Source organism: Musa acuminata, chromosome BXJ2-2, assembly GCF_036884655.1.
Source record: "Musa acuminata AAA Group cultivar baxijiao chromosome BXJ2-2, Cavendish_Baxijiao_AAA, whole genome shotgun sequence".
Lineage (NCBI taxonomy): Eukaryota > Viridiplantae > Streptophyta > Magnoliopsida > Zingiberales > Musaceae > Musa > Musa acuminata.
Genome location: NC_088339.1, coordinates 29520670 through 29532500, shown reverse-complemented (window position 1 = coordinate 29532500; position 11831 = coordinate 29520670). Strand labels below are relative to the sequence as shown.

The following is an 11831-nucleotide window of genomic DNA, read 5'->3' as shown; positions in this document are numbered from 1 at the left end:
AAAAAATCATCACGATCTAAAGGCTACAGTCACTTGGAACAGCAATATGTACAGTGCACAAACTAGCATGTAAGTGAGTTAATGACTATGCACATGAACATCAAACTAGTTACATCTTTTGTTAAAAGAAAACAAATAATATTAATTATTAAGTAGTTTGTTGCCTAGGCTATTGTCCAGGCATGACACTAGCTCTATCATCTAAGGTCACCTAACATATGATGCAACAACACAGACATAGTTAAATCTCACATCCTAGAGCATAACTACAAACAAGCATGTCAATAACAAAGAATTGTGATAGTAAATTTGACAACATCAACCAGTTATTGAGTTCTTACCAAACTCTTGCTCTATGATTTTGATACCTCTTGCATATAAACAAATTGCTTCCTCAAACTTCCCCATAGTGTTACACATACTTCCCATGTGCATCAATATCGAATCCATCAATGGTATGTCATCATGCAGTTCACCAACTATATCTTTCAGCTGCTAGTCATTGAAAATATATCACAAAACAACAGCATGAAAATTCATTAATAACTAAATGCTTTATGAAAGACATCAAACTTCCACTTTACATTCATAGAACATGTATGGTCTGAACAGTTTAAAGAGTACACAGATTGACAAACAAAATCCCTAAAATGAATACAGATTAATCATATTTTTATTACAGCGCAAGTCAACATACCATATTTAGCAGATGCTCAACAGTTCTAAAATCGCCCATGCCCATGTATCCCAAAGCTAGGGTGTCAAGAATAGCAGCTTGTTCTATACCTTTAAAACCAGCATTTATCTGCTCTTTTACTGCTTCAAAATTTGCTTGAAGTAGATACACAGCATCATCTTTATTCCCCATCTCAAGCTTCGCTCTGACTTCAAGAAATAAATTTTTAAGCTGTCCCTCAAAATCATCCATGTCATTCGAAGAGTTAGTTGTACCATCAAGCATATTTGACCTGCTAGTAACCAATTTAAAATATTGTTTAGTCCAACTTACAAAAGAGTGGTTTGGAAACATCAGCAGCTATGCTTGCCACACGAGCATCATATGACCCCATTTGAAAATTAATATGCATTTAATGCTTATGCTCGTCATATGCTATTGAGACAGTGACTTCTAAGTTTAAGGACACTTTTTAAGAAAGGAAAAAAAAACAGATAAATTTGGAACAGAGAACACCCAGAAAACTTTCAAAGGGCTTATTCTTTGATTGTGGCTGAGAGTGTTGGCTGTCCATATGTCAAACAATAGACTGTGGTCAACAATGTCCAATCAATTTTTTTCCTTCATTGAAATTGTTGTTTATCATTGTCTATGTTTAGCATTATATTAAAATAGCAATTCTTCATCTTCATTCTTAATACGGCCTGCTCATATCAAGCAACAACACTACGTATGTACACATGAAATCAGCATCAAATACATAATTATCTAACTATTTCTTTCCATGCTGTAAAACTTCTTAATGTATTAAATATTCAAAAGACCCTATATGCGCATTCCATGTCCCTAATTATGTTCTGTATAAGTTATTATAATATTGTCTTATGTCATGGGATGAACAGGAGAATTGAGAAGCATTAAACAAACCAACAACTGAGAACATCAAGAATAATAATATAATCAAAACTCACCCGAAATGCATCAAAATTAAGAAAGGATAACCAAATTTAATAAGATCCTAAGGTGTAGATATCGAATAAATACAAAAGGAAGCAAGCTTGAACAGCAGACAGTAGGGTGAAGCTCATAGTTCATACTATAAGATTTTAAATAAATGTACCAACATACACAGGAAACTTACCATACTAACCAGTACAATCAGCACAGTAACATACCCATATGGGACCAAAACCAGTACAGTATGGACAATATACCACAGAATCTGAAACTATAAAATAGATAAAATATTTGTGTGTGTTCATGATATGCCTTGATTATTTTCACTGGATCTAAAGAAAATGGAATGTTTATGTTAAGGATCACCCCATAATTTAAAACTGCAAAGAACAAGTGTGAACAAACGAGTTCATACCTTCACACTGATACTTCAAGGACAGTATAGTTCTCAGGATTAGGTCCTTTAAGTCTTGAAATACTAAATTTATCTGGAAGCCACTATACCATAATGCTGAAGAATTTCAATTGTAAAACTGGACCTTTCTAATTCACATACATGACACGTTGTTGAGATGCACATACACGGTTGTACGAGACTTCCTGTTTGGAGTACCATGAGGAATGTTTTGACTTTAAAAAGAAAGATAAAGCAATACCACATGCTAATAACACTCCATAGACAAAAATCAATTAGTTAGAAGATATAGAGGAAAATTCCTGCAAAAGGAGGTTCACTAGGACACCACTTAAACACTAAGCAGTGTATATCTTTGAACCTTGATTTAGTATACTTCTTCTACCTCTACTACTACTATGGATGCTGCTTCTACTACTTTTTCACCTCCTACTTCTTCCTCTTCTATCTTTTGGGAAAGTTATTTGCCTTATGGGTCATCATATTTTTGGACTTACATTTCATTCTTTGGTCGAGACAGTTAGATCCAAAGCCAGTCTGAAGTTACTGAATGAAACTATTCCTATAACTGTTGAGACCAACTAAAACTTGACCCACCTGTTCTTACTGTAAAACAATCAGGTACCTGATTGACAGAGATGCAGAACTTCGAGCGGCTGTCAGGAAAACGGAAAATAAAAAATACAAGCACATAACTTAGGAGAAGCAAGGAAGGTTACCCACCCCCGCGAATTTTCCACATCGCAGGAAACACACTCTTCTTCCAAAGCGTACCGCAGCTTGGGGAACCATTTTGCAGTTAAGCGTCGGGCCGCAAGCCTCGTGTAGACCTTGTAATCGCGTCCTACGCATCGCAGAGGAACCGACAAACTGAAGGAAAAGAAACGCGGGCATAAACACGACGCGATTAGAGCTTCTCTCCAGCATTCTAACAAACACATTGAGAGCAGAATTTGGTCTAAGAGAAATTCCCTTCCAAGCGCCAACCGATGAAAGGAAAACCGATTGGTGGTGAACTTTTTGGATTACCTATGGAGCGGTCGCGGAGGGAAACGGAGAAGGATGAGCTGAGCGGCCATGGTTGCTGTTTCCGAGTGCGCCCGCGGCCGGTGGGGCGGTGCGCCGTCCGCGTTTGCGGGAGCCGACCCGGACGCGGATATAATTGTCCGTGCGTTACGAGACGATTATATCAGTGTTATTCGCGTCAATCTGGGCACCTCTTCTTTCTTAAAACATGTAATCTCGACCGTCCATGCAACTATGGACGGTCTACATCAATTCCAAACTATGTCAATTGAGAATAAGTTCTGATATCATGTGCTTGTGAGAATATGAAATGTACAGAAAAATAATGACATCGACAAATAATTTAAAAAGGTAATTTCCATCTACCAATTATTCTTTTACGTGAATATGAACGTGGAAGAGTAAACAAAATAATATTAGATAATATAAAATGATCATTTAGAAAATAATATTTCCGATGCGCTTTGTGTATATTGAGTATGAATAAAGGGCTCTGAATTCTATATATACATAGAAATTTTCATATAATAATACTTAACTATGAATGCATCAAGTTTATTTATTTATTTATTTGTAAGCGATGATTGGAATTCCCAACCTATATAATATTATACTTTTTGAATGATATCGAAAAGTTTTCGAAGGCAAGGAAGAGTTTGCATTTATGAAATTGTGGTACTTAACTTGGTGCGAGTGTAAAATATTGAATGAGAGTTTCTTAGGAGTCTTAAATATATCACTATGAACAGCATAAATCGGGGGGAAAAAAAAAAAGAAAAATCATCATCATGTTTTTATCATGTAATTTCCCATACAATATGATTATAACACCGTTATAAAAAGTTGCACGGCCGCTATTTTAAAGCCGACTGTTACAAGTTATGACTCCCGAGCTCGTCATTGGATTCTTGCACAGCGGCAGTAGACGAGAAACGAAGGAAGAACCCTAACAACCAAACCATCTCGATCGAAGGAAAACCCCTAAAGATCAGAAGAAATCACGAAGAAATTAGACGAAGCAATGGAGCGATCGCGGTCCAAGAGGAGTTATCACTACGACCCCGACGCCCACTCCCAAAGCCCTCCCCCTCGATCCAAACCCCGCTATGACGGCGGCGGCGGCGGCCATCACCGACGCGGCAACCACCACCGGCGCAGCGGCGACCGGCGTGGCCCGCCCCCGCCCCCGCCTCCCCCTCCACCCCCGCCCCCGCCGGCGCTCCCCTCCTCCTCCGCACCCTCCCCCTCCCACAAGGCCCAGGACGGCTCCCCCCACCCCGGTGCTGTCACCACCTTCTTCCGCATTCTCTGCCCCGACGCCAAAGTCGGCGGCGTCATCGGCAAGTACGGCAGCATCATCAAGGCCTTCCGGCAGGACACCGGAGCGTGGATCAACGTCCACCAGCTGGCCCCCGACGATGACGAACGGATCATCGAGACGTCGGACGACCGGAGGCGGGAGCCCGACGGCCGCCCGCCCCAGTACTCGCCGGCGGAGGAGGCGTTGCTGCTGATCCACGAGAGGATTGTGGATGCAGACTTCGAGTTCGGTGGTGGAAACGAGGAGGGATACGGCGGTGGAGGGTGGGGAGGTGGGGTGAGGGATCGAGGGAGGCTGACGACCAGGCTGGTGGTGCCGAGGTCCCATGTGGGGTGCTTGTTGGGCAAGGGGGGGAAGATTATCGAGCAGATGAGAAATGAGACCAAAACCCACATCCGGATCTTGCCACGGGATCAGTACACACCTCGATGCGTCTCGGACACCGAGGAGATAGTTCAGGTAGCACCAACACTCTTGTCTTAGCCCGTATTTTCCTCCATCTGCAGTTTTATTGGTGCAGAACTTATAGTTGCAATAGCTTCTGAAATGTTCTTAGATTTACCGTTTTGAGATTTCACCAATCTACGGTTGATCTTCTAATGCACTTGAAAGCTAATATGCTGATACCTTAAGTTCGCTGCTCCCATCAGTTTCCAGTTGGCGGAGAAGGTACATATATGGACTCTTATACAGTATTTGTGTCAGATACGCTTGACATGAGATTATTACAGTTTAAAATGACCATTGAACCATCATTCTAGAAGATTATTGGTGTCATTACTATCTTATGATGGTTGTGACTGCTGTCACTTGGTGCTTAATGTTAATAAAGAGTTTAACAGCACATAAATCCTTCAACATGATAATCGCATGTAACAAGCAGCATATCCTTAATATTCTATCGTATTTTAATAATCTGAATTGTACATATTTTCTGATGTTGCATCATTATTCCTATATGTATTTATTACATACTCTATACATAATTTACAGTATTAGATTGGTGACAGGCAAGCTGTTGGAATTTCTATGGTAATGGTAGTTTTACATGGAAATCCTCACAATTTTTGTGTCCTTACTAGTTCAACAAACTAATTCTATTCCTGTTGATGTACATTATTTCTTCATGAACTGAAACTTCATGGTTTATCTTTATTGCAAGTTTGATTGTTTTTCTTATACTGCCCCCACCTCTTTTTCAGGTTGTTGGAGAGGGCAATTGTGTGAAGAAAGCTGTAGCAATTATTTTATCTCGTTTAAAGGAGAGCTTGCATCGTGATCGTGGTCCCTTCCGTGGACGAGTGTATTCACCAGAGCGCTATGATGAGTTTGTAAACAACACACAACATATATCAGCTGTTGAAGAATCTTATTTGGCTTCACGTTCTTCATCTGGATTAGATAGAGCAAGAAATAACTCATATGGTTCGCTCCCACCTGGATACTCATTTGATTCAGATGGAAATCCCGTGAATGACCACTCGCAGGCATTTCCCTGTGAGGACCTTGTATTTCGTATTCTTTGCCCCCATGACAAAGTCGAGAGAGTTATTGGAGTAACTGATGGAATCATTGAAATGCTGCGAGCTGATATAGGCGTGGACGTGAGTGTTGCTGATCCTATACCAGGTTCAGATGAATGCATCATAACTATTACTTCAGAAGAGGTACTTAAAGAACTACTGTTATGATGCACCCGTACCAACTTTTCTCTTTGAATGACTCAAAACCATAACTAGGTTCACTTTAAGTAAATTAGGTTTGATAATGCCAAACTGTTTTATGTCCATCTTAAATATGCAACTAAGGAATATCTGTCTTTATGGTTTGCCAATCTTTTGTCTAGCGAACATGATCTCTCTATGAAGTTTTTTGCTTCAAGAAGATTTGTGATTGTCAGATATTTAGAGGTATATCAAACTTCTAGCTCCATCCAAGAAATTCAGTCGAAGAGAAAATTTTACTTCTAAGATTTTAATCTAGCTTCTATTATCCTCCTACACCCAAAATACTAATTGCTTTAGCAAGAAGAGATTGCTTACAACTTTTTCTGACAACAATCTAATTTAGTTCCGTTTAGTGATGCTTTTTTAGAGTAATTGATGCTGTTTCCCATGAGCTTGAATGATAGAAAATGTTTATGATTGTGCACCAGGGGCCAGATGATGACCTTTTTCCAGCTCAGGAAGCTTTGTTGCATATCCAAACTCACATAGTAGACCTTGGTCCTGATAAGGATAACATCATAACAACAAGGCTTCTTGTTCCAGCAAGTGAAGTTGCTTTGCTGGAGGGGATGGATGGGTCACTGTCGAATATACGAAGATTGACCTGTGCCAATATACAGATATTGCCAAAAGAAGACCTTCCTCCTTGTGCAATGGAGGCTGATGAACTTGTACAGGTTTGTGCCTTACGACATTAAAAAATTTGACACTTTTCTAGAGACTAAGTTTAACATATGTCTTGTCTTTCATATGCACAAGCCATTCTTTTCCTTTTTTGTACAAAGTTCATATATACTATATGCAAAATTGGCAATTATTTGCAGATTGTAGGGGAGATCAGAGCAGCGAGAAATGCTCTTGTTCAGGTGACTGCAAAGCTACGTGATTATCTTTACCGTGATAATTCTGTACCAAGGGATGCATTGCCACCTTCAATCTCTGCCCCAGTCCATGCTGTTACCGGTACTGGACGGGATTCTAATTCTCCTGTCAAAGTATCAACCAGTGAAGCCTATCAAGGAGGTGATCCTCAAGCAGAAGTCTATCAAAGTATTCATGCTACAATAGGTACCTGGCTGCCAAAGGTAAATATTTTTCAGATCTAAACTCTTTGCTTCCTGTAGTTGATTGCTGATAAATCTCTCTCTCTCTCTCTCTCTCTCTCTCTCTCTCTCGTGTCATTGTTGTTTATATTATTGAAAAAAGGATGATTAGCTTTGATGAAGTTGTTCAAGTGACCCTGTTGAGCTTTCAGAAATTGGTTTCATTATTTTTGCTAAAATTCTGGTAGTACCAATTGTAGAAATTGGTTGCTTTAGGGTGTTTTGTCGAGCTTTCCATTAAGGTATGCTAGTGTCCTGGACTTGCCCTCCTAGGTATCGGAAACACTTTCGGTCGATAGGTTTGTGAACAATCATTGCTGCCCCTCTTTCTCCCTAAGCAATTGGAATTTAAACTTACATCCTTCTTATAGATCTTATAAGCATCTGTCTATTCGTTTTCTTCTGTCATTTGTGTCCCTACACATCTAACGAACATCTGTACATCTCCTAGTTTTAACTTTAAACAAATGTATCATGCACTTCTCCATCATTATTTTTTTCGCATGTTATCCTGAATAACAATAAATCAGAAACTGATAGATCCAATTTTATTTTGCTTTAGATCCTTTTTCTATTATATATTAGATCTTGTATGGTGTTAGATCACTTCTGCTACAATTGTTTACTGTGACTTCACTTCTATGATAATTTTTACTTCTTATTGTAGTTTGCAAAAAAGGAAGCAAACTTACAATTGACAATGAAAAATGAGGAGCTATTAAACTTACGTTGCTGACATTACCATCTATAGATGTAGTCACACCTAAGCCTAGGCTTCAACGCACCTAATTTTATTCCAATCTAGATTGATGGGAGAATTCAGAAGCATCTTACAAAATTGGAAATAGCCTAGGTCCTTGTCAATCAACTAACCCAGTTGATCTATTTCTCTTTTACGAAAGCCAAAAAGATGTGGACATAGACACAAGTTACTTTTTTGCAGTATTAAAAGTTCATATATTTTTGTCACTTTCAAAATTCAAGGCTGCTGAATTGTTATATCCGCTAAAGATCTTCACTTCTATATTTGACTATTAATTGTGTTTTATAGATAACCTAACTTCTAATTCACTGCATATTTGTTATCCAAGGGTGTCTCCATTTTCCAATTGATTTTATCATGATCTGAAGTATCCAAGTCACTCATTGTCTTTAATGAGAAAATTTATTTCTTTATGGTTGCCAAGATAGTCAGGGGTCTGCCCAAAAGGTTTTCCTGACAAATTCCTGTTCTGTATTTATGATTTGATGATGTCTTCCATTTGTTAATAAGCTTCTAAAGATGTATCGATCAATTATGAGAAATTAGCTTTTTCTGGCAATCAGGACTCTGGAGGTTGTCCAAGTGGATCATCTGAACAGAAAGAGAGCAATGCCAGTGATGAAGTGAGGCCAAGTAGTGTGAGAAGGTAAAACAGTTCTGCTTTTCCTTTAAGCTTTGAGTTGTATACCATTTGTGTACGGTTAAGGCTGTATATATTATCCTCCCTAGACTCCGCATTGGCAGTAGCCTGAGCATTTATGCTATATGCTCAAGTTCTTTATCCTTGTTTTTTCATCAGATTTAATGTCCCTCTGGTCACCAAGAGTACGTTGGAAGTTATCATACCAGAGCATGCAGTTCCAAGTCTAATTATGAGATCAGGGAGCAAGCTTGCTCAGATCAGTGAAGTGAGCTCGCCACAAGCAACAGTTTTTATTAGAAGTTACAAAGAATGCCACTTAGAATTTTTCTTATATATCAATTGAACAGATATCTGGAGCAGCTGTTACGCTCATCGAAGATAGACCAGAGCAGACTGGAAAGATTGTTCAAATATCTGGAAGTCCGGAGCAGGCTGAGAAAGCCCAGAGTCTGCTTTTGGGATTTATATTAAGCAGTAAGGGGCCTTGCTACGTTTCTCATTTCAAGATTCAGTTAAAGTTTTATGATAAATAAACATGACTGACCCAAGTCTCGTACTTAAAATTCAGCTCAAGACGATATCCCTTCAAATCAATCGAAGTAATGCTGAAATTGTGGTGCCAGCTAAATTTTGACCTTTCTCATCTATGATTAGCCTTCTGGGCCATTCACTTCAGAAAAAATGTAAAGGGTGATCTTGTTTTGCATATTCAGGTAATGATGCCTTCTTTTACTGATTCAACACCAGGAATGTGACTGATATGTTAAACTAATCAGTCGAGTGCAATTTTTTCTGTTGACTTCTTCAAAATATGTTAATTCAACTTAAGATGTGATCCCTTAGCATATCTTTTCTATGCCTCAAATTGAGATATTCGAATACAGACTTTGCAAGCTTAAGTTGTTCTCCTATATGAGGTGCCTAGTGCCTTTTACCCATATTCTACTTCTTGGTCCAACAGCCTGCTAGGTTGCATTACTATGTGCAGGAACAGCTTTTAGGTGCCTCATTTAGCTTTTGAACCAGTTGCTTAAAGCCAGACCATCTCAAACATTCACATTACATTTATGGAACTAAAAATGAGGTGTAGTACCTTTTTCCTGAATCCCGAAGAATAAAAATAGGCAAATAATGTGGGGAATAAGATTTATGTAAATTTCCCAATTATTTTGCAAGATAGGCACATGATTAGTAAGGTTTAATACACATCACTTAATTCACAAAATGAAACATCACTAAGTCATTTAAGTTAATCATATATCGTGTGCTCACAAATCTTTTCCCTTTAGTGCTATATTGCCATATAGTTCAAGCTAAATTGCCATATTTACTTCTTGTCAACCAACCTAGCAATAAATTTCTAATCAAACAATTGATCAATACCAACTGGAGTAGAATTGATTGTAGATCTAGATCCAAAGTATATCAACTGCACCAAAGCGCTGTGAGTTGGTTACTTTGTTACCAATTTGCACCTCTGGGATATATGTCCACTTCAACTTAATGATGTTGGTTTATGTAGAATCGTGGTACAGAGCTTATTTTGCTTGTTCTCCAAATGATGGAGGTTGTTATTTGAACTTCAAGACTATTTTCTTCTCGGCAAAACAAATGGGTAACTAGTTTCAATGGCAATTAATGGCTGACCTAGAAATGTTACATTACACTTTTGAGCCTAAAGCTTCTTGATTTTTCTGTTGTCACTGTTGTTTTGTTAGTACATCCTTGACTACCTTCTATCCACAATGCTCAGTAAGAGAGTAGATTAATTGATATGCTTGATAAAAGTTTGATATAGAGAAAGACTTCTAAACACTGGGAAAGATAACTTGCTATCCTTGCATTACTTACTATTGTTCCAAAAGAAATCTAATCTATAAAATTTCTATTAATTATTTGCATAAATTCAACTATATTACTGACTCATATCAAGTCTTCTTAAAGTCTAATTCTTGATGCAAATTTGCAGTAGCTTAGTTCTAATCATTATGCAAGAAACAACCCTCAAACCTCTTAAAAAAGTGCAATTGCTTCGACTTCTTAGAGCATCCAGGATAACATATTTATTTTCGTCCCAACCCAGCAATTGGCTATCAAATTAGATTTCCAATATGTCAGTCGTGTTGTATAGTGGCAATCAAGGTTTTAAATGTCTAGACTGAAAAGAACCAATTAGTATTTATTAGTCCAACCAAGAATTAATATAAGATTTATTAGCTTGATCTGGTTGATATACATTTCCTTTGTGATACAACGTGAGACAAGTCGATATGCCATCAGATATATCACTACTGTACCAATCCAATAAGATGCCAAGAGTGGACCAATATTTTAGATCTTGTTACCAATAATTTGCGATTTACTGCAGTCTATCATGTTGGGCATGAGAACTACATGAATCCTTGAAAACTGCTAATTTTCTATATGACATGTTTATGACTTCCAATTTAGAAATCTTTATGTTTGTCCATTGCTTACTTTTCCCAATTTCAACATGACTGTTGATTGGTTTCTTCAATAAGGCAGATTGCATTCGGGTTGTTGCATGCATCAGAGGATTGCAGCTGAATTTATACCATTGTCCTATTTTCTCAATAATATGTTCCACATCATATATTCAATTATTCATGAGAATGACTGAGAAGAAAACTGTGGAGCACCTAAATAGGTCTTTGATACACTTGGTTCTTTTGGCTCCATGACATTCCTTTTTTCTCATGTTTGCAATGAATACTTTTGTAACACTATGTGCATTGATTCCTTATTCACACACATTTAATTCTTCTTTGCAGAGAATGGTCATGAAAGAAAGCTATACACTCTCCAAAGACGAGATTAAATTCAAAGAATGGTTGGTCTAATGTGCATTTTGAAGTTTTTTACTCTTTTGTTGTCTCACTTCCTAAATTGACTTGGAATCTTACTTAGGTAGGTGCTTAATTCAATGTAGGGTTACCCGATTGTCCATATTGAGTTCCTTTCTGTTTTTGGTGTATTCTGAATTAGTGATAGTTTGAATTTTATACTTTAACCAGCTCTGATTAACGGATTGTCATACTTATTGTGATGTTGGCCCGAATGCAGGTTAAGACCAAATCAGTGTATACTCTACATGGACTAATGTGTCCACATGACACTTTTTTTTTTCTGTAACCTTTTATCAGACTACATTGTGATGCTCTTCATATGTGGATAATTTC

The 11831-nt window shown here is 38.0% G+C and overlaps 2 protein-coding genes across 3 annotated transcripts in view; one reads left to right on the top strand and one right to left on the bottom strand.

Annotated features, from left to right (window-relative positions):
* The window catches only part of LOC135605921 (uncharacterized), a 10862-nt gene extending 7626 nt beyond the window's left edge, over positions 1 to 3236 (bottom strand). The window contains exons 1-4 of one of the 2 annotated variants that reach the window (XM_065096541.1): positions 3078 to 3236; positions 2772 to 2918; positions 698 to 968; positions 342 to 495 (exon numbers count right to left, since the gene is read on the bottom strand). In XM_065096541.1, the coding sequence (XP_064952613.1) occupies positions 342 to 495; positions 698 to 968; positions 2772 to 2918; positions 3078 to 3127 (622 nt within the window). In that variant the 5' untranslated portion in view covers positions 3128 to 3236. The remainder of the gene's footprint in view (positions 1 to 341; positions 496 to 697; positions 969 to 2771; positions 2919 to 3077) is intronic. The other variant, XM_065096543.1, reaches the window with a different exon arrangement.
* Positions 3237 to 3957: 721 nt separating this feature from the next.
* On the top strand, positions 3958 to 11698 carry LOC103975478 (RNA-binding KH domain-containing protein RCF3). The gene is made up of 9 exons (XM_009390451.3): positions 3958 to 4854; positions 5598 to 6062; positions 6551 to 6799; positions 6947 to 7207; positions 8552 to 8634; positions 8788 to 8896; positions 8979 to 9105; positions 9200 to 9344; positions 11424 to 11698. Exons 1-8 carry the CDS (start codon positions 4096 to 4098, stop codon positions 9232 to 9234), a joined length of 2088 nt encoding a protein of 695 aa, XP_009388726.2. The 5' UTR covers positions 3958 to 4095; the 3' UTR covers positions 9235 to 9344; positions 11424 to 11698.
* The last annotated feature ends 133 nt before the right edge of the window (positions 11699 to 11831 follow it).